The sequence below is a fragment of the Pseudocercospora fijiensis genome (assembly GCF_000340215.1).
Source record: "Pseudocercospora fijiensis CIRAD86 unplaced genomic scaffold MYCFIscaffold_11, whole genome shotgun sequence".
Lineage (NCBI taxonomy): Eukaryota > Fungi > Ascomycota > Dothideomycetes > Mycosphaerellales > Mycosphaerellaceae > Pseudocercospora > Pseudocercospora fijiensis.
The window spans coordinates 1,021,644-1,047,265 of NW_006921542.1; the positions used below are offsets into that span (position 1 = coordinate 1,021,644).

At 44.2% G+C, this 25,622-nt stretch overlaps 5 protein-coding genes across 5 annotated transcripts; 2 read left to right on the forward strand and 3 right to left on the reverse strand.

Annotated features, from left to right (window-relative positions):
• Positions 1–2,762: 2,762 nt before the first annotated feature.
• MYCFIDRAFT_179743 (uncharacterized protein) lies at positions 2,763–4,558 on the reverse strand (the record flags this gene model as incomplete). Its single annotated transcript, XM_007933740.1, has 4 exons — positions 2,763–2,861; positions 2,894–2,915; positions 2,942–3,128; positions 3,160–4,558. The coding sequence occupies 4 exons, from the start codon at positions 4,556–4,558 to the stop codon at positions 2,763–2,765; spliced, it is 1,707 nt and encodes a 568-aa protein (XP_007931931.1).
• A 51-nt stretch (positions 4,559–4,609) lies between these two features.
• MYCFIDRAFT_179744 (uncharacterized protein) lies at positions 4,610–5,733 on the forward strand (the record flags this gene model as incomplete). Its single annotated transcript, XM_007933741.1, has 9 exons — positions 4,610–4,614; positions 4,650–4,785; positions 4,831–4,909; positions 4,944–4,978; positions 5,003–5,224; positions 5,267–5,299; positions 5,329–5,597; positions 5,629–5,674; positions 5,725–5,733. 9 exons carry the CDS (start codon positions 4,610–4,612, stop codon positions 5,731–5,733), a joined length of 834 nt encoding a protein of 277 aa, XP_007931932.1.
• An 8,733-nt stretch (positions 5,734–14,466) lies between these two features.
• On the reverse strand, positions 14,467–14,616 carry MYCFIDRAFT_146214 (uncharacterized protein; the record flags this gene model as incomplete). The annotated part of the gene is made up of 1 exon (XM_007933742.1): positions 14,467–14,616. A coding segment is annotated over one exon (150 nt), but the record flags the coding sequence as incomplete, so codon positions are not given.
• Positions 14,617–22,471: 7,855 nt separating this feature from the next.
• MYCFIDRAFT_212663 (uncharacterized protein) lies at positions 22,472–23,137 on the forward strand. Its single transcript, XM_007933743.1, has one exon. It carries the CDS (start codon positions 22,492–22,494, stop codon positions 22,933–22,935), a length of 444 nt encoding a protein of 147 aa, XP_007931934.1. The 5' UTR covers positions 22,472–22,491; the 3' UTR covers positions 22,936–23,137.
• A 1,076-nt stretch (positions 23,138–24,213) lies between these two features.
• Positions 24,214–24,567, reverse strand: MYCFIDRAFT_44213 (uncharacterized protein; the record flags this gene model as incomplete). Its single annotated transcript, XM_007933708.1, has 1 exon — positions 24,214–24,567. A coding segment is annotated over one exon (354 nt), but the record flags the coding sequence as incomplete, so codon positions are not given.
• Positions 24,568–25,622: the final 1,055 nt, after the last annotated feature.

Genomic DNA, 25,622 nt, shown 5'->3' on the forward strand with positions numbered 1-25,622 from the left:
AACTCCTCCCCGGGAGGGAATAAAGCTTCCGGATCTCGGTTTTCTTTATCGTCGGTATCTAAGTAAGATTTATTAATCGTTTCTTCTTCTAACTAGGATTTCGTATCTTCTCGTACGAGTCGCCTAATCTAAGGGAAGAATCCTACTTCTACTTTAGCAGAATAATGAATTTAGTATTAGTCGTCGTAATAGAATCTCTAGTAAAGGGTTCTATATACAGGTTCTTATCGTCGTACTATTATATAGATTTGTCGTAGCTCTTTCTTTACGACCTCTACGTAGGTCCTCGGCGCGTTATTAATAGAGTATAGCTCTACTATTATTCGGTAGCCTTCTCTGCCCGAGTCCTTTCGTTATATTATATTAAACTGTTCGCGTCGTACTATATTCTTACCGCGGCAGTTCCGTACTATATAGCCTTCTTTACTATACGTATAGCAAGTCAATCTTCCTACTTTCTTAGGCGAACTCTTGCCTTTTCTTCCTTTAATTGCTCGACCCTTCTAGGTAGCGTCTAGCTCTATTAGTTGCGTACTATAGTAGTTATTCCCCTTTAGTTTATCGTAGGTACTATAGTTTCGTCTATTATCGTATCTAGGAGTATAACTAGCTTTTCTAGAAGTCTTAGAATCGTAACGTCGTTCTAAAGCTCGTTCGTAGAGCCTATCGTCGAGATCGATCGTAACCTTAACTAATGTTCCTATATTATCTATTTTTCTACCGTCGCGTATAAGCTCGTCTTTAACGTTATCCTTAAGACCTCGCCGATATATTGTTATAAGAGCTTCGTCGTCCTAATCCGTAAGTTAGGCGTATTCCTAAAATTTAGCGGCGTAATCGGTATATAACCCCTTCTAAGTTAAGTATTAGATAACCCTAACTGCGGTAGCAACCTCGTTAGAAGATCTAAAGACCTTCTTTATCGTATGCTTAAGATTTTCGTAGCTTGCGAAGATTCTATCCGAATTGTCGGTCCTATTGCTATCTAGATAGGTCCTAAGAAATAGTTTAACCTAATGCTAAGCCCTACCTCGTATAAACGTCGTTACGAAGACTAGCTTTAAGTTGTCTTAGACCTAGTTGAATATAAAATATATATCTATCTAGCTAACCTAGGTATTGAACTTGTCTCGGTCGCCGTAATAAAAGTCTAGCTTTCCGATCTTAAGAGAATCGTTTCCGGTATAGGTTCCTAGTATATTGCTAATACTAGAGGTAGTCCGTCGAGTACTACCTATCTCGCTAGGGGCGGGAGTTCCCCTTCCGACTTATAATAAGGCACTTATCCTAAGGGCGTTTAAAGTGTTACGGTTACTCGCGACAGATCGTTAGGTGACTTCTTATTACGTATAAGCCGAGGCTTCTTTAGAGAGGCTAATATAAGCGGGAGGTAGAGATAGAATAATTAGTATAAAGGTAATTCCAATTAGTAAGTAGGTAACATAAGTTGAACGCCTCGAGCTATAAGGGCATTCCGGCGTTCCTAAATACAAAGGAGACATCTTATCTATAGTCGTAAGCGACGTAAGCGACGCTGTCGCTCTCGACCGCTCCTATCGCTCCTAGTAAGATAGAGCGACAGCTTAGCCTACTAGTCTTAGCGTCGCTCTAAGATTATATAAGGACTCTAACTAATTAGATCCGTAATATACTAGTCTAGCGTCCCGTATCTACTATAATAAATAATCTAGACAATCCTATAGAATATATCGATTGAATTTATTTTTTAATTGTTTTAAAGACCTTAAGTAGTAAGTTTCTAGTAAGTAATATAGTAGAAGTATACTAGGTTAAAATTTTAGAGTCTATACCTAATACTATTGCTATAAGTAAGCGGTCTAAGTTACTTAGACAAATAATCTAGTAAAATCTATTCCCGAAATTACTTTCGAATTGTTTTATAGTACTTAGGTAGTAGCTTTCTATTAGGTAACATTGTATAAGAGCTCTTATAGTATACCAAATAAACCCTTTTCTATTTAGCTATTTAGTTAGTTATACTAGTAAAATATTTCAAATGCTTTAGAGAAATCTATCTTATTTTATACTATTAGTTTACTTAGCTAGATATTAAAGACTAGAATCCTAGAGTTTCTAAGTTATTTCTATAGGTACTTAGTACTTAATATAGCAGCATAAGTTTTCTATACTGCCCTAATTTATAGTTAGAATAAAGAGATAAAACTATAGTATCTACGATCTCGAATATATTTACTTAGAAATTTAGTTCGAATTCCTTAGAAACTATAGCCTATTTATATAAAAAACTAGTACTTAATATAGTAATAGGGTCCCTATAGTTCTTATATCTTAGTCGTAGAGTATATAATTACTTTAAAGTAAAATGTATTTTCTATATTTAAATTATAATATAAAACAACTATAGTATAAAACCGCTAGGCTTAGTAAGTTCTACTGTTTATTACGGTATATATACGTAGCGAACTCAACTTTAACTTGTGCCTTTCGCTTATATAATTACTATTATGCTCTTATTTAGTCTCTATTTTAAACTTTTTTTAAACTTTTTTTAATATCTTCTTCTCTTTCTATTATTATAGTTTTATCTATACTAAGCTAGTAGTTGCCGACGAGTAATAGCTAGTATCCTAAATACTTGTAAGAACTTATTATAGATATAGTATCCGGCCTAATTAAAAAGTTATCCTTATACTACGGAAGGATCCTACCCGATCTACTCTCGAGGGGCGGAGGTTTTTAGCATTTGTAAGATACGAAGACTGCGACGAGAGTGCCGTGTTTTAAATTGGATTACAGAATGCTACAGTGCAGTTGATAATACTAGCAGCAGGCGGAATCGCTCCTTCGCTCTCGTCTAGCTCGTAGGCGCCCCAGACATACTAACACGTTCCACATTACCGCGGCGTCCCACATTACCGCGGCGTCCCAACGTCCTTCCCTACACTCAGTCAATTCGCACTGCGCAAGAGCGTCTAAGTCCCAGCAAACCTCGGTCTCGAGCGTCGCTACCCCGATTGTCTTTCGAAGTGCTACAGATGTAGATGTAAGAGCAGTTCGGAAGTGATGCAACACGCCGACATTGTCGCGGAAGGAAAGGCCTTTTCCGACAAGGACGGCTGGACAGAGCTGCTTTCCCACAACCTCGACTTTTCTCATCCTCGATTTACCTCTTGACACCCTCCCTCCTCGTTCCCAAAAGATCCCACCAACCCATCCACATATCCGGAACCTTTCTCCCCGTACCACCCAAAGGACCCAAAGTCCCACAATGCGAAGATTGCCAGATCTTGTATTCGTCATCTTCTGAGTCCATTATTGGCTTCTTCTCCTTCTCGCTCTGCTTTTCCTCCGCCGTTTGCCTTTGACTCGCTTCGCTAAGCAAACCCTTCGCCTCCCTCCATGCCTCACAAGGATGCTTTCCCCTCCTCAACTCCAGAATTTTCTCGATGGGCGCACGATCAACCTCTATCGTATTCGTAGTCGTGGAAAAATGAGAAATCCAGCGCCGGAGATAATTTCCAAGATCGTGATCGAGATCACATTCCGTCGGGCCTGATACGACGGAAGCGTCATCGCATACACATCGTCGGTTATGGGCCCATTCGACAGCATCAGCGTGTTCCTGCGTTGCTTTAAGAAATTCGTGGAAAGATGTACGGGCTCGGGGGTATTCCGGGTTCGATAAAAACTTCGTCATGATGAACTCGAGCAGGCGCAGACTGTATGGGTAGAGTTCACGACTAAGAATTGGACGGAAGAGGGCTTGATAGATGTAGCTCAGAGTGAATTGGTTCGTGTTCTTGCCACTCAATGGCGACGGCAGTCTGCGAGCATCGTCCCAGAACGTCGGGTTCGTAGGGAGAGAATTGAGAGCGGCGAAGAGGTTGATGTTGGTGAGTCCGACTTTTCGGGAAGTGGAAAGTGGGCCACCTGACTGGACGAGTACCCATTGGGCTTCGGTGATGGACAGTGCGAGGGATGTAAGATCGTAGCCTTTTGAGTCGGCTGGGTTCTTTTGTCGTGTGCTGGCAGTGGTGGCGGCTGCACGAGCATTGCAGCGTTTATGCATCGACCTTTGCAACTCTGGTCTAGTTTCGTAAACATTTTGCTCGGTCTCCATTTTCGAGATGGTCTTGGACGAGTAGAGTGTTTGTCGAACCAGCTCAATGTTGCAGTAGCTTGCGTTCAGTTGCCTGCCCATTGGGTTCAGGTGGAGAGCCATTCCTTCCGTCACTGGGAACATTCTGCCTGCCACTATCCTATGAAGGTCGAGGTTGTTGGCATCGTAGGCTCCACAATGCCGCGTTATGACGAGTTGGTCTCCTAGGCGCAGGAGGAGGAATTGCATAGTGGTGACAATGGTTAGCCCTAGGAACCAGATGCAAACAGAGCCGAAAGCCTTCGGGAGATTGCTGCGGCGGAAGTATTGATACATCTCGGAAATCATGAGGCAAATGAGAGTATACCAGCCGAATCGGAGGGCGAAGTATCGCGCAATCCATACCGCATAGCTGGGTCGATGACGGACAAGGTAGAGAAATGCGGCGCCGAGAATGGCATCCAGGTAAGCAATCATAGCCGGTGGTGGGAGAGGGGATCCGTTTTTTGCGAGTTGGAGAAAGGAAAGATGTTGTAAGTGAGCTGATGTGATCTAACGCGAGTTGAAGGACGATGGAGTGGGTGAGTCAGAATCAACTATTCTTTGTCTCCTTTTGGCGTATACTTCAAGTCTTCAAGTCGGCATCGCAGAGACAAACACCAGGATCAGCAGTGGTACAAGGTCTTGCGGAGTGGGGCCGCAACGTGGAGTCCTTTAATGCAGGCTTAAGCTGCCTGGACAGATGTCAGTCCCAAGGTAACTGTTTCGATGCTTCCTTGACCGTGGCTGAGACAGATTTCAGTCCCAAGATAGCTGCAGGGTCTTTCGGTGCTTCTTTTAGAATGCCCGAGACAGATGTCAGCCTCAAAATACCTGCAATCTCAAGAGCAAAGACATGTCTGCAAGGAAATATAAGAACAGGAGATTTGGGCTGGCGGAGCAAACGAAGGTTCTCCGCCACAACGGGGACCATTGGCGGCAAGTAGGCAGTCAGCTTTTCACCACATGCAATTACAAAAGCCATCGACACATTCAATGCAGCTCCGCCCTCGCCGCACGACGACAGAGACGCAGTGGACAACCAGCGGTCAGGTGTTGGGAGGCAAGAAAGCGAAGGAGAGTCGCCTTCTCAGCAACGACAAGGTAAAAAGGCGGATGAAAGCTTGACGCTGCGACATGAACAAGGCTGATATGATGGCGTGCAGGCAAAGCCCAATTGTGAGCCCGGCATGGCGCCAAGATTGAAGCAGAGGCTGCAGTATTTTGTGGACCAACACCCATTCATCTTCGCGGCCCTAATGGCGGCGCTTGCTGTGGTGATTGTGCTTTTGGTGCAGGCCACATTGAGCGGCGCAGGTGTGGATAAGCAGCGCTCTTGGTCGGAGGCTGATGCGCATGAGGAGGCTTCTGATAACGATGTTCGGAGGATTGTGCAGACGGTGTTCTGCCCTTCACACAAAGGTGAAGCTGGCGTGCAGGCTTGTGAGGTCACGTATACTCAGAACGACGATGGGATGTGGCAGGCGCTCGAAACGGGTTTGCTCTAGTTGTCCTACCTCCATTCAGCCTCGTGGGCATAAAGAATTGAGTTGCGTGAATAGGAATAGGGATAATATTGCGACTGAGTGCACATTGCGACCGAGTGCACGTGATAGATTAGTAATTAGGGCTAGCTTCCGAACTTACCGACAACTAATTACGAGCACTCTACCTAATTCTTCGCCTACGAGCCTAATAACAAAGCGCCCTAACCTAGCCTACGACATACTACTTTTTCGCGACAACGTAAATACAACAATCTAAATAGACGAGATTGTAGAGCTGCTAATTGCGCTTTATTCTGTCTAAAAATCTTTAGCGTCCGACGTTAGTACGTTAAGATTTCGCAATTCTACTAAGCCGACTCGCTTATAGCTATACGACTTTGTAGACGGCTAGCTATAGCGCTAATATACGCTAACACTTAACATACAATATCTAGTGTTTTAATACCTAGAGCCCCTTCTTCTAGACACGGCGATTATTATTAAAGTAGGCGAAAAATCCGTCCGAAGCCTCGCGACCGCTATATAGCCTTCGAGGGCAAACGATAACCTTCCTATAGTCGACTCGATACCTAGAGATCCTTGCCTAGCTATTTCTAAATACCTTTTGTATATAGTATAAGTCTACGCGAGTCGTAGTTGTTATATTATTATTATATAGCGGACGCGACTCTAAAGCTATAGCCGACTACCTAAAGTCGACTTAAAGAATACCTAAAACTTACTACTAATACCTCTAACAATATATCTAATAATACTTCGGAAGGTCTTTAAGATTAAGAAGTCCTTTAAGATGTCTAACGACCCTTCTAGCGATATTACGGAGTATAAGTACGACGAAGATAGCAACCTAATACCGATCTAGCGCTAATAAGACAACGGCGGTAATCTAAGCGATCTAGTCGAATAGGATCTAGAAGATGCGCTACTGCCCGGCGAACTAGGTTATCTAGGTTATCTAGGTTATCTAGGTCTAGCAGGTTAGCCTTTGCTGCCTATATAGACAGTAGTATTGTACCTAACTAGCGGCCTTCTAAGCGATACACCGGAGAAAGTCGTACGACCGGCGGGTATGCCTAAGATTAGCGAGTTTAATAATAAAGCGTCCGAGACTATAGACGAAGATCTCGGCGAAGAAGATAAAGAGCTTAGCAGCGATAAAGAAGTAGAAGCCCGCGACGATAAAGATAATAACTAGGAAGACGACGAGGAAGACGAAGAGGCACTTACTAATAAACGCTAAGCTGCTAAAGATGCTACGATAAAGCGTGTCCTCGATAAGCGGTATAAGGAGGTTAAGGAGCTTATAGCTAAATACAAGCTTAGTATTAGATATTTCGTAAAGTATTTAGTCGGTAAGCTAGGCGAGAAGACTTTATCTAAGTCCCGCAAGACTTAAAAGCGCTCTAAGCAATACGAGAAGAACCTTAAGGCTGTTACCGATGCCTTTCCGGAAGACCGCCTATTTAGCGCTCGTATTATTCGCAACGAGCTAAAGAGCCTTATTAGCAAGGATATGTTTAGCACATACGATCTAGACTTTTATACCGCCGAGATTGACCTAGCTATAATAGACGACACTATTTAGTAGGTTGCCCCTAAATAGTATTAGTTACTTAGTTAGGATCTGCTACCTAATATGCGCCGCGATCGTTAGCAATACTAGGCCGAGTTTGTAGACAAGCATAACGTTATACGTAAGCGGACGACATTCCTAACTGCGTAGATCCTATTTTCTATATCCTATATTAAGGCATTATTCCTTCTAAAGGTCCTTAGTATATTCCTCGTTAGTAACGGTGCGAGTCGCCGCACTATCGAGGTATTAAACAACCTAAACGTTACTCTAGTATACTAGACTATCTAGATCTTAATAGGCAAGAATGCTGATTATATAGAGATAGTAGTAGCTAAGCTCTGCAACTACCCGGACAAGCAGTATAGTACGACTATCGACAACTTTAATCGTATATAGAACCGCACCGACTAGGCTATAGGCGACACTAACTAGATAGTAGCTATAACGACCTCGTACGTAGCCGTAAACAAGCGCATTCTAAAGGGAGGCCTAAAGAAGAAGATGCTCTATTACGATAAGCCGCTTAATGCTAATAATATCTTTAAGAACATCTACGAGGACAAGGCAACTTCTGCCCGTAATAGAGAGGAGATTACTAACATTAGTATAAAGACCGCGCTCTTCTATATCGACGAGGCCTTAGCGTACACATTTCTAGAAGCCGTTAAGACGATATTCGAGAAGGAGAAGGCTAGCGGTAGTAATCTTAAGCGACTAGTATAGCCCGTTATCGATAAATTAGATCTAGCCCGTATAGAGCTATACTCTTAGCCTATATCGTTTAACGATAAGGCGACTATTAAGGGCATATATGCCGTCTAAGACGAGATCCTGTTAAAGTTCTAGGACCTAGATCGCGAGAAGGACTTTGCAGCTAGACTAGAGGGACCTCTATATCTGTAGAATAGTAACAATATAACTATCGTCCGTAGGTATAGTATACGTAACGAGAGTGTCGAGAACGAGGACCTATACGACAAGCGCGATAGCCTGCTTATGTCTCTAGCCTAGTTCTATACTATAATAAACTGCGTATATATACTCTTGTATACGTACTAGGATAAGAATAGCGAAGGCAAGCCTCTACTAAACGCCTAGATAGCAAAGGGCGATGCTGCCTTCTAGTATAGCGAGAACAAGGTTAGCAGTACGAAGCTAAAGTTCTTTAAGATCCTTCGACTTCTTAAGACTATATTCCGGGCTCGAGGTATCGGTACGACTATTAAGTAGTTGTCTAAGTAGGGCCGTATTGTAATCTCTAGCGAGGATAACCGCATATAGGCTATCGGAGAGGCTCTCTCTAGATTAACGGCTTAATAATACCTAGATATACTATAGGATATCTATAAGAAGCTCCTATCTGTCGAGGCCTAGCGTAGCTTGCCGTACCGCGCTAGCGAGGAAGTACCTAATACCTAGTACACTACTATAGCTCGTATAATATAGGAGATTGAGATGTTCCTTACGCTACGCCTTATAGTCCGCAATGCAGATATCGGTTATCTCCGTCGATCTGTCGACTATCTAATCCCTAACTTCTTTAGTACTAAGTAGGGCAACTATAGTCGGATAATGATCTATAAGCGATAGCTGCTTGGTCCTAGTTATAATAAGGTCCTTTAGGATACTATCCTTTCCTCTAGTATTGTTACTAACGGCAAGAAGGGCTATACGATAGTAGCTAATAAGCAGCTCGAGATCTACAACTACGAGTACTTAGAAGACATTAATCGCATCGGTAACTCGACTTATAACCTGCTAGCAACCTTTAAGAAGATCGCCCTTAACCGCGAGCCGGCTCGTATACTACGTAACATAATAACATCCTTTACTAAGATTAAGCCGAGTAGCTACTATACCTATAAGAATACATCTATTAATGTCTTTAGCCGTATAGAGAAGCTATTTACTAATAGCTTTATAGCTCCGTATAGCAATAAAGGTAGGCATCTGTCCGATAATATCTAGCAAATTAGTAGCAATTAGATCCGCGATAAGGTAGATGCCTTTAACTAGAGTAATAAGGACTACTTCGAAGGTCGTTCTACTATAATAGATGCCGTAATCGAAGACATAGAGGCTACTAAGGCTAGTCGCGAGGCTACTACCGATCGCGGTAATATTAAGAATGCTATTAATAAGAACGACTCTAAGTAGGTTGAAGCTGTTTAACGTGCTAATAGATAGGCTTAGCTAATCGATGCGGAGGTTAAGGTAGTCGATGCGACAGGCGGTAACTAAGATATAGATAAGGGCAGCGGTTACGGCGACTAAGAATAAATAAATATAGCTTTTATATTCGTCTATAGCGATCTAACCTGCTATATCTATTATTTAGCCCTTCTAGTACTAGCTTTATCTTCTAGGTGCTAGCATAGCTTCTAGGTACTAGTATAGCTTCTAGGTGCTAGTATAGCTTCTAGTACTAGCATCGGCTTCTAGGTGCCTTAGGCACTAAACTAATAATCGGCCGCTATCGCCTCGCCTTAAAGGCGCGGTTATATATAGCCGTTATTGTTGCCTTACTATTATTACAATAGCGCATTGCTATTAGTAGAGGCAAACCTTACCTACGTAGCGGATATCGACCTCCGCTTTCTAACCTCTTCTTCTTCTTCTTCTTCTATATATACACATATATACATATACTAATATACTAATATCCCTAGCAATATACTAGCTATCGGCTCTTAATAGTAATAGTATCGATACCTCTTTGTCGTATATAGGTAGCTCTATAGCGATTAACACTATTCCTTACTAGTTCTGCGGCTTGCTACCGATAGAGCCGCTTGTCTAATAGTTAAGGTTCCTCGGTAGGTGGTTTGTTTAGTCCTTCTTTCGAGGTCTCCGATAGGCTTTACCGACGTAAGACGTTGCGAAGGTAACTCTCCTAGCGAGTAGGTTGTTTTCTATAGCTTTAGCGGGCGCCGACTACGCATTTAACCGAAAGAGTATAGTTGTTATTAGATCATCGTAGTCTTAGTGCAAACTATAGAGGTCTTAGATAGATTAGCGGAGATAAAAACTCTTTAGTAAGGTATACCTATAATGCGGCTAACGGCCTAACTCGGTAAAAACTCTTTAGTAAGATACACCTTAAGTAGCGGCTCGATAGCGACTCTCCTACTAAGTAGGTTAATAGGTTCGTAGCATTGCTATAGGCTTCCTACGTTCGGATTCTTTATAGGATAATAGCTCTCGAGAACGCATCTAGTTAAGTCGGCGTAACGCCTTCGTTAGGACTATTAGATATAACCTTAGTCGTTACGTAAGGGCCTCTAGTATACTATGTACTTAAGCCCGAAGGCGCTTAGTCTTAGTCTTTACTACTGCTATACGACTATAGCGCTCGGCGTATTAAGACTGCTATACGACTATAGTACGTATCGACTCGAGTATCCCTAAACCGAAAGCGTATTAAGACTGTTATCCGACTGTAGTGCGTATCCCCGAACCGAGCGCGCTCGACAACCTTTTCCGCGGTATCTCTTAGAGATACTAAGGGCGCGGTTACACTCTATTGTTGTCTAGGAACCAATAAGTGTCGCTTTAGCGAATAAGCTGTCGTCGTTTCGCTTAATAAGCCCGTCCTATATACCTTGTCCTTCGGTTATACGTGCTGTAGTTAGTAATAGAATGCGTTAATTACTGTCGCCCTACGCGTAGTATATAGGCTATATGTAATTCTAGTAGCTTCGGGGCGTGTGCTTCTATAGCCGCTTAGTGCCGCTAGTTAAACAGATCCCCGGACGCTACTGTTCGTTTTCTCTGCCTTGTATAGTAAACCAGTTATCGGAATAATCGTTCTAGGGAGAGTCTAAGTAATAGAGGGCGTTAACGTAAGAGGGCTATCGTAGCTTCTCGAAGAGATATTCTTATCTCGATATACGTTATCGCTCTACGTATCTATCCTTGCCGTATATGTTGTAGTGCTAATAGCTGCGGTGCAATAAGTATAGTGTTAGTGCTGCTAGTGCTACTAGTGCTGCTAGTATCGCTAGTGCTACTAGTATCGGTGACTTCTCGCGGATACGGTTCTTAGTGCCCGAGGCGGCCGTCGTTATCGTATTAGACACTTTTGTTAGCGCCATTTGCTAGAAACGCGCGCAATCGACGTATCTCGCTATATTAGTGTTATAAAAGACGTAAAGGTGTTGTTAATGCGCGGAAGGAAGCAGCTATAACGTTTAATCCTACTAATTAAGCGCTCTGCCCTACTAAATCCGGGGTCTTAGCGGGACTCGGTATCCTTATCGCTTCCTCGAATTTACGCTTCTCGACTAGCTCCTATATACGATTTATTAACACTATCTACTATTAACTATCGACTATCTACTATTAACTATTATATAAGATAGGCTACGAGACGCGTTAACAGCTAAGGCAAACATACATAGCGAGCTTACAAGGATATAATAGAAGGGTAGTAAAGAGCCTATATAGCGAGCTTATAAGGACATAATAGACATTCGCTAGCACTCATAGAAACAGCTTAACTAGGCATCTTACGCTAGCTCTCGTAGAAGCAGCTTAACCGCGACACCTACGACTATCGATACCTACGACTATTTATAAGGACATAATTAGCGAGCTTATAAGGACATAATAGAAGGGTAGTAAAGAGCCTGCTTAGCGAGCTTATAAGGACATAATAGAAGGGTAGTAAGGAAGGACCTTATTAAATGCTAACTTTAGTACTATTCTAGTGCTATTCTAGTGCCAACTCTAGTGCTAACTCTAGTGCTAACTCTAGTGCTAACTCTAGTACTAACTCTAGTGCTATTCTAGTACCAATTGTAGCGCTATTTTACCGCCAACTTTAGCGCTATTCTACCGCCATTTAGGGTGCTATTCTAGCGCCAATTCTAGTGCTAATTCCACCGCCAATTGTAGTATTAACGCCTGCTAGGAGAGCTACCTTAAGAGCCTATTATACGTCGACCCGCTTCCGAGAGTCTACGCTTAGTACGCAATACGCGACCTCGCTCCTCGTTAGTACGAGAGACGGTGCTAAGAATCCGCTTAGCTCGAGTATATACCTATTTAGCAGTCGGATCAATCTATAGAGGTAGCTATCGCTAAGTACGTAGACTAAGACTACCGGATAAGCCTAGGCGCTCCTAGCCTCGAGTTCCTACTACCTAGCTATTACGGCTATATAGAAGATTAGCCTATATACTAGTAGAACCTGCGATACTAGCTCTTATCTCGTTAACCGCGTTCGTACGCTGCTATAGAGTAAACGGTGTTATAGCTAGCAAGGCAGTATTAGCTGCGCGTATACTAAGCGCGTTCTATACTGCCTATAGAGCAGCCTATTCCTCCGCCTCCTTCTCTAGATCCTCCGCAACCTTCTTCCTTATATTATAAATCGTACGCTACTTAGCAAACACCTCTAGACTAAGACTCTTAAGAGTATCGATCAATTTAAAGCTCGCGAATAGTTGCTCGTACTACTAAAGCTTCTAATACTACTCTATAAACACTGCCGCCTTTTCGCTTAAGAGATCCTAGTTAATAGTGATATCGTTCTAGGCATTAGTAGAGCTTGTAGCAGTAAACATATTAGCAATATTAGCTAGTAGAGGATTATCGATAGTCTCGGTTAAGGGGAGGTCGAATCTAATACGACTTAACTAGTATAGCTACCTAAGATTAGGTCGCTTAGAAACCCACTCCTTAAGCATTCTAAACCTAATGCCTAGTCGTGTATCGGCCCTTAGCGCCTTAAACTTTAGTAGAATAGCACCCTCTAGAGGTGTGTCGGTATACTAGTTATTTAGTGCTAGGCTACAGATATTGTAACAGTCTTCTACTACTAGTAGTTCCTAGGTATAGACTGCCTTATCCTCGCTAAGGTAGCGAAGTACGACTTTGCGCGGATATATACTATACTAAGGCCGGAGATAATTATTCTAGAACTTAAGCTAGATACGAGGAATGCCCTCGCGCTATCTTATCTTATCTTTAGACTAGTAGTCGCTAGTTTCTTTACCGCTAGCCTCCTCGCTATCCGTATTAGCGGGATCTTAGGTGCTAGGTATATCGGTATCTTCGCCTAGAAGCTCGGAGTAGCGAAGACCTAATAGTCGTAGTAGTGTATACGATCTACGTCGACCGCGAGGCTTAGGCTTAGACTTAGACTTCGTCTTAGTCTTAATCGCTAGATAGTTAGACTCTAGAGATAGCTGCTTAATGCGATTATCGACCTAGTACGGTAAGAAGATAAAGGCTAGGCTACGCGGAATAGCGCGACCGGTACGGCTAAGACGCTAGAAGACATCCTCGATGTCCTTAGCTTAAGTAAAGCCTACCTAAGCAACTCGCTTAATATCTAGTATATTAAGACTAACACTAAAGGCAGTCGTAGCAACTATAATACGATGTTCCGAAGGTCTATCTAGATAATCTGCGGTCTTATAGTATCGGTTGTAGCGACGCTTCTAGTCTCGCTTAGCGACACTGCTAGTATAGAATATTACTATAGTATAGACATTAATACCCTTATTGTCCTAGGTATACCGCTTCTTTAGATCCTCGCACTTAATAGTCGTAGCTATAAGCTAGTATCGGATAATATTAGCTAACTATTGCACCTACTTGCGGCTATCGATAAATAGTAGAGCCTTCTTAATATTTATTAGCGTAGCTGCTTTAGTCTCTAGGTCGGATGCGCTATCGATTGCCTAGTAGAGGTACTTATACTTAGACATCTGCTTCTCTAGAATAGTACAGAGAATATATATCGTATCCGGACGATCGATACTAGCGCGGATAATCTTAGTCTAAAACGGTCGATTGCTAACTAGCCGGAAGCTACTATACTAGAGTACAAAGTCCTCTATCTCTTAGGACATCGTCGTAGAACAGCCGAGCTATACTATATCATTTCGTAGTAGCTTACGTAGCGCGAAGATCTACGTATATTCCTTTCGAAAGTCGCGCTAGTAGTTAATAAGATAGACTTTATCAATTACTATAAGACCGATACGGGTACGAACCTTAGGATCCTATAGCAACTTTCGAAAGCCTAGACTAGCACCGGTCTCTAGACTTAGGATAATATAGTAGTAGGTGCTATCGCTAATATGCTCGTATAGCTTAGGGTAGAGGCTTATAGTTTCGGAGGTAATATTAACAGCGTTCCGAATGCTATCTAGTAGCGTAGGCTCGTTTGCCTAACCTATATAACCTACATAACCTACATAACCTATATAACCTGCCTAGACCTGTTATAAGCGGTTGTCGAAGGTCTTAGCCTATTCCTCGCTAAGGCGGTTAAGTAGTGTAAAATAGAGTGTTATTAAGCTAGTTAGGTATGTAAATGCCGTAAATACTAGGCTCTTGCCTTCGCCTATCTTCGCGACGTTTAGGACATTACTACCGCTAAAGATTAGTGTATATACTAGATCGGTCTAGGAGTCTCTCGGCTAGTAGCCTTTGCCTAGATAAAGACGATCTAATAGCTTAGCAAGGCTAGCGATAATAATGTTGCGGTATACATTCTTTGCTTCTAGGTAGGCCGCTACGTCGTATACGAGTTGTCGAACTTAGTCCTACGACAAGCGTATAGCCTCGTCGGCGGCGTTAATAAGATCGTAACGAGTCTAGAACTATACCTCGTATTCTTGCTTGTTCTATAGCTACTAGACCGGCGGTAGGTAACTAAAATCTAGGCGCTCTCGTATAATAGCGGCGCGACTAGGAAGTTGTACTAGAAACTGCTATTTACTAATCTAACTATTAGTACGTATACGCCTAGTAGCACGCTTATTATTGCGCTCCTTAGTCGCCTTCTGATTAACCTTGTTCTGCTTCTTTCTACTAAGATTCTTAAGAGGCATCTTAAAAAGCGGTATACGTTAGTTGCGGTACTCGAGTGTCGATAGCGCGGAAACTAGAAGTTAAAATCCGATCGGCGGTAGCGATAAGGTCGATAGGTACTAATATTAGATAGTACTAATCGGTATACTAATATATTAACGATTACAGAAGTCGAGTCGATAGTACGAAGGGCTGCTAATGTTTTTAGATGCTAGGCTTAATGTTAATGTCGGAGATGAAATTTGTAGGATATAGCGATAACGAGGTATACTTTTAAACACTCCGAATAGGCCTAGAAGTAACTAGCGGCCCTTCTACGAGTGTAATCGAGTGCGAGATCGTACTAGTTGCTACGGTAGCTATAAGTAAAGGCAAATAATTAATAGGGTAGGCTAGCGGAGGTATATAGCCCTAGGTAGCGAGATAAAGGCAAAGGTAGGAGAAATCGGGCATTCTAAGTACGGGAGGTTCGAGAGATAGTTAGTACGACGGCCCGTACGTGCTTTATTTAGACTTTTATATGCTGTTTGTATATAAGTAATACTAGGTAGGGTAGAACAAACGAGTCTCGTAGGAAACATGTCTTAGCGTATAGAAGATAACTATTTTAATTAACATTTTTACGAATACTTTATATAGACAATTCTATAGACTATATTAAGGCGTAGGACTCTTTTTCTAGGTTTGGCTATATTTAGTATAGTTGTTGTTCTATATATCGCATTGTGCTAAATACCCGTAGGCGTTTATATAAGGGACGGACGGTTTAACTTTAGGCGCTCCGCTATAGGCTTCGTATAGACCGCTAACTAGATATATATTAGTGTACTTAGTATATAATAATATAAGAACGATCGAGAATAGAAACAATCACGTATAGAATAGTATAGAAGGTAGAAGGTAGAAGGTGGAAGGTGCATGCAAGCCTACAAAGCGGGGCGCCTAAATGGAGGTAGTAGTTGTCTTCTTCTACAGTCTAGGCCAGTGCTTCGGCGGAGGGAGCGTAGGGTTCGCGATTGGAGGCAGTGATCTTGATCATAGGGGGGAATACAGAAGACCTCGCGGTGGTCAGCTCGGCGGTTTCGGTGGTCTGGTCAGGTTTTGAGCGCTTACATCATGAGGTGATGAAAGGGCATGAGATTTGGCTGAAGAGATCTCGGGAATGCCCCCGCAAACTCAATCTCGAATCCTACCGCCACGATCTGCCTCGGCTCGGCGGGCAACCTTAATACGCACGATGCTTCAGCACTTCCTACACCTACACCTGCGACATGCTGCCCGATTTGACATCATCAACTCTTCCGCTATCCATTATGCCTGCGTCTCGCTCAACCATGGATCAAAAGCTGGCTTCGAGTCACGTGCCTTTCGCGTGCTGTGTCCCTTGCATTCCAGCGTGCTGCGAATGCACACTCGCATACGGAGCGGTGCATGAGCACCACAAACAACACGACAACCATCTTTGCGAAATCTCCCGGTATCAGTTCCAGGAACAGCCGCATCCATGCCTCGTACTCAACGAAAGCCTCCGCCTTCTCCGCCCGTCTCCTCGCGTACGCGCAACGCGCACTCCCGCGCCTCCGCTCCAGCTCGCCTACAAACCTCAACCCGCCGCAGTCTCGGAGGCAGTCAAGCCAATGCCAGATCAGTGAGTCTTGATTCTGTCGCCGCGAATGAGCATGAGATCGAGAGCGGTGGGGACAAGGAGGCCGGGTTTGGAAGCAAGAGTAGCGAGGAGAGGGATGGGGATAGCAAAGAGCATAGCGATGACAGTGCGTACGAGGACGACGAGGGGCACGAGCATGGGGATGGCGGTGACAATGCGCATGAGGATGGCAGTGACAATGCTCATGAGGATGGCGGTGACAATGCGCATGAGGATGGCGGTGACAATGCGCATGAGGACGACGAGGGGCACGAGCACGAGGATGACGATGACAAGACTGAGCACAAGACTAAGCACAAGACTGGCAGAAGATGGGCTTGGATAATCCTCTTCCTTATCCCACTCTTCATAATCTGGGCTTCCTGGCAGTCCCCCGAGTCTCAGCCTCTGGCACCACCGTGCCATGTGCAGCGCAACCCGAACAATCTCGTCCCGTGTGCGATCGCGATCGACCTGAATCGCGCACTGTCTGCCATTCCTCACCACGCCCACCCTGCCAGCCCGGACGACCTCTTTTCATCTGCCGAGCCGAGTCTTGACGACCAAGTCATGCATGAGAAGCTTCTTGTCGACCGCTACGTTCAGCCGGCCGATCAATGGTACGCCAAGCTCGAGCGCATTGTCTTTGCCGCGATCAATACGGAAGCGGCCAACTCACGAGCAGAGCCAGACATCTCAGTGTCTTACATCTTACGTCTTCTCTTTCCTCGATTCGGCCTGATGCGTGAAGAGATGGCTGCTGCGAAATTGACAAGCAGAAAGCTCCTCCGCCATGTCTACGCCTACGCCAAACAGCGCCACTCAGGCCGCAAGGAAGTCGTTGGCCGCGCACGCCTACTCCTGCAGCACAGGATCGAACAGCAACAGCAACTCAACCAACAAGTCCATCACCTGTCGCGGAAGGCTGGCCACACCTCCACGGCGCAAGTCGTGCCCCGGCTTGAATCAGAACGACAAACCCTCATTCGCCTTCTCCTCTCCGAAGCAGTCCTAACCTGCTGGCTCGAAGGCATCGAGCAGCTCGACGCCGAACTCCACGCATGGTCCCACAAAGTCTGGACCGATGGGCAGGTCTTCCTCTATCGAGTCCGCCACATCAAGAACGACACGCAACTTCTTCGCCGCACAATTTCGGACCAAGCCAAGCACTGGTCCGATGAAGCGAGAACCATGGTGGACGACGCTTACAACTCCGGCCTTGCTACGGAAAGGAGTTGCGCAAAGAGATGGGCTGAGAGCAGAATTGGGTACTGTGTCGCTGATACGAATGGAACTGGAACCGGAATCAACATCTATCAGAACTGGACTGTTCTCGACCGCACAGGTTCCGGCTGCATTTCTCACCCAAACCCCACCCTCTGGGAATGGCACAACGCTATTCCCATGAACCTGGACTTCCACCACGACGCCGATCAGCCTTTCTCATCATGCTCTTCTTCCTCCAAAGATGTACGGCACTCCTCCTCCCGATGTGCCCGGCTCTGGATTCACCGCGTCTTCACTCATGCCGACCTTGCGAACTACACGCGCATCGAAGACAAGTCGAAGAGGGGCGTCACGATCCAGTTTGGTACGAAGAAGCCATTGGGGATTGGACCTTTGAGATTTTGGAGGCCTTTGGTAGCAGGAAGGGCGGAAGATAAGGTAGGGAGGAGAGGTTGAGCAGGGCTGGGAAGCAGAGGAAGAGGGAGGGAGTGAAGGATGTATGGCGAGATGAGATGGGGAGCAAAAGTTATATGTTTTTCGCACGTAGAGTCGTAATGAAGTTTTGACAGTACTGACCTGGATCCAGTCGACTTGATGCGCATACATGTAGCGGCGGTGGATTGCAGAGAGAGATGAAGTGAAAGTCTCAAATCACTTATGTCTCGCTGGGGATGCTGTAACCTGCCGTAGAACTCCGAGAGCCGACGCTGCCTCAAACGTGACGTGCAACATCGACAACACTTTGTTTTCTTTAGAAGCCTGCAAGATGGAAGACGGAGAAGAGGATTCATACGAAAAACAATGTATTCAGTCTTTACAGGCAGAGAATCGACGTCTTCGAATGCAACTTGAGTACAAGTGCGTGGTGTGCGATGACCTCTACGGCAAGCTCGAAGACCGCGATTCCGAACTTGACCAACTGCGGGCCGACCGCTCACTCAGACACACCTCCGCGTCCGCCAGCACACGACATGTCAAGCGCAATCTGACTCACGACCAATGTGGCCAATGCCAGGCGCTTCGCCAGGAGATTGCGCAAGTCGTCGCCGCTCCCGAGAAACCTTCTCCGCCCACGCCCGCGCCGAACAGTGTCCAGAGAGCTGCTGCCGTCGAGCTTGTCCGCTCACATATCACCTCCGAACTCGCAACCATTCATACCCGCCTCGATCTTCTTGACCGAGAAAGTGCACAACGCAGCCAACAGGTCCACGATGAGCTTCAGCTTCTGAGCCGAGTGCACGCCAGCCTTTCCGACCTCTTACACGGCATGCCACACGCATTGCAGCGCGCCGTCCAGAACAGCACCACAGCGAATCCCATCTCCCATAGCAGCGCCTCTCCGAGCAGTGTCGGTGATGGGACGAGCACGTTTGGAAGCGCGCGCGGAGAGAGGCTCGGCAGTCTCGACTCAGCAGCCTTCTCAGCAGCTGAGTTCATCGGCCAGCAGAACAACCTTGAGCGCTCCATGAGTGCCAGAAGCAGCAACAGGACAAGTGGCAGAAGCAGGACCAGGACAGGTGACAGTGGTGGGACAACTCATCTAAAGGCGCTTGAGTCCAATTGGCACGCTGCAGCGCCCACACTCGGTCAGAAGCCGGCATTTGTGCCGCCAGCACCCTCTCCCTCCTTTGCCCTCTACTCTCGGCGGTGGGACCAAGCAGAGGTCAAGGCAAGATCTGGCTTGAAGAAGATGCATGATGGGTGGTAGGTACATGACACTGTTGTCGGGAGATACGTTCGGGGGTGAAACATTTGCACCGGCAGTCGGCAATCAGACAGAATTGGGCAAAGAATCTTCTCGCTTTCCATTGTCCGGCAAGTTGCCTCTTCCTCCTTGCTTTCGCTGCCGGCTGGCGAGCTTCGAACTCCAGGTAGGTGAGCTCGGAGCCACAGACTCGGAGCGGCGGCGTACGCATATGAGTCTTGTCGAGGTCTCGCCTTTCTCTGCCTCATCCGAACTCATGGAGACATGCTGTCCAGAGTACATACACTCCGCCTGTGCTCGCGAATTGGGGTCGGACTGGAGTCTGACTTTGGGGAAGCTGGCTTTCCAGCACACACATATGCCATCACAACATCGCCATTTCGCAATACTTCATCTTCATATTTCATGCGCTTGTTTTATGCATCAAGACCTTTCATTTGCGCCATTGTGTACATCTATACGTTGTGTTTGTGGCGTGTTCTCGGTGGAGAGGGCTAGCAGCTGCCTCAATACCAGCCCGCCCAGCTTCGGAGGTTTGACGGGCTTCGCCGACACAAGCTTGGCAAGACGAAGCGGTTCGACCACACTGTCAACTACACCGCAATGCACCACCACATTCCATCACAATTCATCACCGATAATTTTCATTTCGTAGAACTCGATGACCCGATTCTTTTGGTGCAAAAATCAGTATATTTGCATCGCTGTGTGACGTGCATTAATTCGTCGAAGTATTGGGCCAGAACGCCGAGATGCTGACAACGTCGGCTGAGGAAACACAGGCGGGAATCACGAAATCCTCGCATACGTGCAGTGAGATGATGCTTCAAGAACGGAGCGTTGACTTGTTATGATGTGTACGAATTCAAACTCCTTCGTCGGCAGGCTGGATACATCTATCGACAATTCTGTGCCTACTGAGTACTCTCCTCCGGGCGGCTGATGCTGTCGATGAGATTCCGCCGACGCCAGCAACGACTCGACGAGAAGGAAGTCCGAGGCTGATCGGAGGTCGGAGGTCGGCACGCAGCGAATGTCCGCTTCTACAACTCGACGAATCCCCACCAACTCCAGCATCACACCACGCCGCAGTGCAGTGCAGCAACAGCAATCGTGGGATGCCTCGCCTTCACACAAGCTGCGTGCTCAGTCACGTACCATCAACGGCCACTGCTGCTTCACGAGCCCTTCTCCTCTCGTCGTATGCATCCAATCATCTTTCTCCACCAACGACCTGCAAGATGCTGCAGCACCCTCTTCCTGCCGCCAGCTGCGACCAGCCGGCAGCCAGCTTGTGCTGGTCGCCTCCGACAAACGACGCATCAATCATGAAAAACATCTGCTGAATCCCACGCTCCTCACCTCACCTACACACTCTCTCCTCACAACTCACCCCAGAGCTGCAACACCAGCTGATTCGAGCAGGCGAACGCACATTCACCATGCCTCGTCACCGTCGCTCCGCCCGTGACAAGAAGGTGGCCATGACCGACTTATTCCTCCCAGCTCGTGCTGGCTGACTGACTGACTTGTGAACAGAAGCCTGCCTTCGTGGATGAGTCCGATTACGACAGCTTCGACTCCGAAGCATCTTACCGCTCCAGCTCCAGCTCGTCTTCCCCGACCAACTCTACAACCAACAAGGCCAAGGCAAGCCAATATCTCCTTGCCTTTGGTGGCCGCACGGAATCGCAGATTCTCGACTCAAAGCGATTCACGTTCAGCAACAACGACAAGACCGCCATGTTCAAGCATGCTGTCAATTCTGGTTATTGCAAGCGATCTCTGCCTACCGTGGAGCAACTCTTGGCCCTGGCGAAGTCGATGAACGTCCCGATCGGGGCTACCAAGCTCACAGAGACTTGTCTGAAGAAGATTCTCTCCTGGATCTCCAACAACGTCAGCAACGAGAAGACCAAAGGTCTGATTGTGGAAGAGGATCATGGCTACAAGTGCTTTACCATCAATGTCGCCCAAGGTCTGATCAATGCTGTGAACGAGCCTGGCTTCACCTTCAACTGGCTCAAGAATGACAAGCTGATGAAGCAGAAGCATCACGGTGCAGGACAGACATGGGTGGCCATCGGAAACATCAACGAGGCTGGAGCGACCGCCATTGTGAAGGATGCCATGAATTATGTCGCATCGAATCCCGCGGCCTTTTGTACTCCACGAGCATCGGTTGCAGCAACTCCTGGCTTCCTCACCGCACCGAAGCCAGCAAGCACTCTCTCGCCAGGTTCCCAAACTGCGTCGTTGTCGACGCCGACCGCTCCTGTGTCTGTGATGCCGCGTCCTTTCGCTACTCCATCCTCCACAAAGCCTCCACGCTTCAGCCTCGAGGACTCTCCCAGCGAAGACTCCGACGTTGATGATCAGCCAGGTACTCAGAAGAAGAAGAAGGCAACTATCAAGCAGGAGCCCTTCTCGCCGCTCTCGCCTTCGTCGTCATTCTTCCAGACTCCAACGCCTTTTCCACGTACTCAGAAGAAGGATGAGGCAGAAGGCATGACTCCTCTCTCTTCGACACAGAAGTCGAAATCGAAGTTCAGAGGAGCGCATACGCCCACGCCCACGCCCATTTCAGCCAACACGGTGGAGGACAAGCAGGAAGAGATCCTGTCTCCATTTCCTCCGGCCCAACAGCAAAAGCATGACTCCAAGTCCATGACACCTTCTGCTGCACTCCCAGTGGCGGCCTTCTCACTCACATCCCCGCTCCTCCCACTTCCAACTGCTCTTCCGCAAACTCATCAGGAGAGTCTCAAGCAGGAAGGACACTTGACTGACCCAGCTTCTTCCTCTTCGCCTCGTGAGCAAGAGATCGAACGCCTCAAGGTGAGCTTGCGTGGATGCAGCTACTCCGACGCCGACATCGCAGCCATGGTCGATCATCGCCTTGCTGGCAATACCAAAATTCCGGATTCCACCAACGTTGCTGCCACCTCACCAGCCTATGGCAATCTCAGCTCTGGCCATCTCAGCTCTGGCAATCTCAGCTCTGGCAGTCCCAGCTCCCACAAGCCCGGCATTTCCAAACTCAACGAGCCCAATGTCAAAGCGCAGGACATTGCCGAACTCGACGAGCCCAAGGTCAAAGCGCAGGACATTGCCGAACTCGACGAACCCAAGGTCAAAGCGCAGGACATTGCCGATGATGTCAAGGATACGACGGACAGTGATGATGACGAGGATGAAGTCTCGATGCTAAAGCAGCAAATGCAGTTGCTTGCTTTGCAGCTTCAGATCCAAGAGGCGAAGGCCAAAGCCAAGAAGGCGAAGAAGGCGAAGAAGGAGGAGGGGCAGAAGAAGGCTGATGTCGTGTGATCGAAGCTCGTTCGTCGTTGGATTCGCAGGTCTCGGGTGAGCGAGGGCGTGGCGTGGCGTGGTTGTTGAGGAAGCGTAACTGAGATTGTGAACGTAGAAGCTTACGAACGAATTTACGATTGATTGAAAATAGGGATGGATCTCCTTTGTTAGGTTGGGTTTGGGAATAGAGTAGGAAAGAAAAGCAGATAGAGAAGAACGCAAAAAAAAGATAGGCATGTACTTATAAACTCACTATAGAAGCAAATTTCGGTAAGCCTACGAGTATAAAACATATATATCGTTTCTTTACTCCTTAATTAGAAACAAATACAGCCCGACTTGATCTGACTTAACCACTAAGAGTATTATTACTTATTTTAATATGTTTGTTATATAGAGAAGATAATATTTAAGATAAAATTCAAGATAATATTTAAGATAATATTTAAGATATTAATTGTGCTTTATCTAAGGAGAATAATTATCCTATATTATATAATACAGTACGTAAAATATATAATAATAGAAAAAATTCTTGTATTTTAGATAGAAGATATCTTAATATTAACCTACAAAATAAGCTATTAGCTATTTTGTCTAAGGTAGATCTTAATGTTTTTAAAGAGTCTTCTATATTAGATAAGGTAGAAGGTAACACTTTTACTAGTAGAATTACTTATAATATAAAGGAAGATATACAGTTTAGTCTATTTACTCCTAATGCTTTAAAAGATATAGAATTAGAAATAGTTAAGGTAGATAAAACTATTAAATATATTATAGATAGTATATATTTATCTCTTATAGATAAAAGAAAATTATCTATACTCCTAGAAGAGTAAGAATACTTTACAAACTAATATAAAAATCATATAGATACCTTATTACAAGATAGTAAAAGATCTTTAACAAATACAGAGACTAGAGAAAAATTAGCATCTAAAATGTAAACGGAACTTAAACTTTATAAAGAAAATATAACAGATTACAAAAATAAACTTAATAACGATATTAAACCTACAAACAATATATTAAAAAGTACTAGAGAGGTTAGTACTAAGTAATTGGAAAAAAAAGAATCAAGTAATAAGGAAATTAGTACTATAGAATCTATATATAATAATGTTTCCTATTATATTAGGACATTTTATAAAATTAGGATCTTTTTTTGTTTACTTATATAAGTAGATACTAGGAGTTTAATTTATTAGTATAATTATTATCTTTATCTACCTTACAACTTACTCAATCGATATTAACAATATAATAAAGATAATTTTTTTAACTTACAACCTTCTATAATAACCGTTCTTTTTTTTTCCTATCTAGAATATTTCCTATAGCATTTTCTACACTATCTAATATAGATTTATCAAATCGTTCTAGATATTTACTATCTAAATATATTTCAGTATAGATAGAAGCTCGTAAAACCTTCGAGGATTCTACTTTATCTATAGTAGTCCTAAAACAATTATAAACTGTATAGAATTGTGCTACTTTATATAGTTTAAAGAACTTAATAGTTAATAAACTTAAAGAACTTCTATCTAGAGAGTATATAAGGTTAGGCATTAAAGCTCTAATTTGTTTTTTCCTATTATATTTATCTTTAATAGTAACTCTAATATTTAATTTAGCCTTATTATACTTAAACAAGCTTTAAGAGGTAGACATAGTTCCTAAGTAACTCTGTCTAATTGTTATACTATATAGTAAAGTTTATACTATAGGTAGTTCTAATAGATTTAATATATAAGCTATATTTCTAAGATAGACAGTTAATCTCTTAATTTTCTTACAATCTTTTATAACTATTTGTTTTATATTAGCGACGAGTCTAAACATATCTAGAATGTTAATCTTATTATTTTTTTCATTAATTGAAATAGAATATTAATCCTCTTCCGGGGGTAAATTACTAGGATCTAGCTTATGTAAACTACCTTTAATATAGTCAACTGTAGACCTAGTAGTAGCATTGTAAGTAATAGTTATAATAGCCTTTTTAATATAGCTTCTTTCAAAATAAAAAGCTGCTAATCTTTTATAAGAAACAAATTCTTTTTGTTCGTCTTTACTCCTATTATATATTTAAGATAATACTTTAAATTTGCGTTTAATTAGCATATATAACTTATATTATAAGAAACTATAGAAATCCTTATGCTTACTATTATTCTTATTTATATATAGGTTTAATATAGTAAACAACGTCTTTTTATTACTTAGTAGTGCTATATATTAGAAGCTATTATATATAGCGTTAAGTTGTATAGGTAGATATATAAAGAAATGTATAACATTTTCTATTTAATAAAGTTTCTATAACGTTTGTACTCTATACAAAATAATGTAAATAGAAACTTATCTTTAGCTTTATTAATTAAGTTACTATTGAAGGACGGAAACCAACACTACCACTACCACTTGTAGCAATAGTACGGGCTACCGAGGGTAATATAACCTATAGCAATATAGGCAGCTATGTTTAGCAAGATAGGATAACGAGACTGTCGCTTAGGCTAATAACTAGAGCCCTATAGCATAGGCATTGTAGAAGTATAATATAAACAATATACTATACGAGGTTGATAATCTATCTACTCTATAGAAGGAGGCCTCTTATATAGGCTTAAAACTAGCCTATAGGTATAGGGCCGGTTACTAGCTAATATCCCTCCCTTTCTTCGTATCTAACTAGA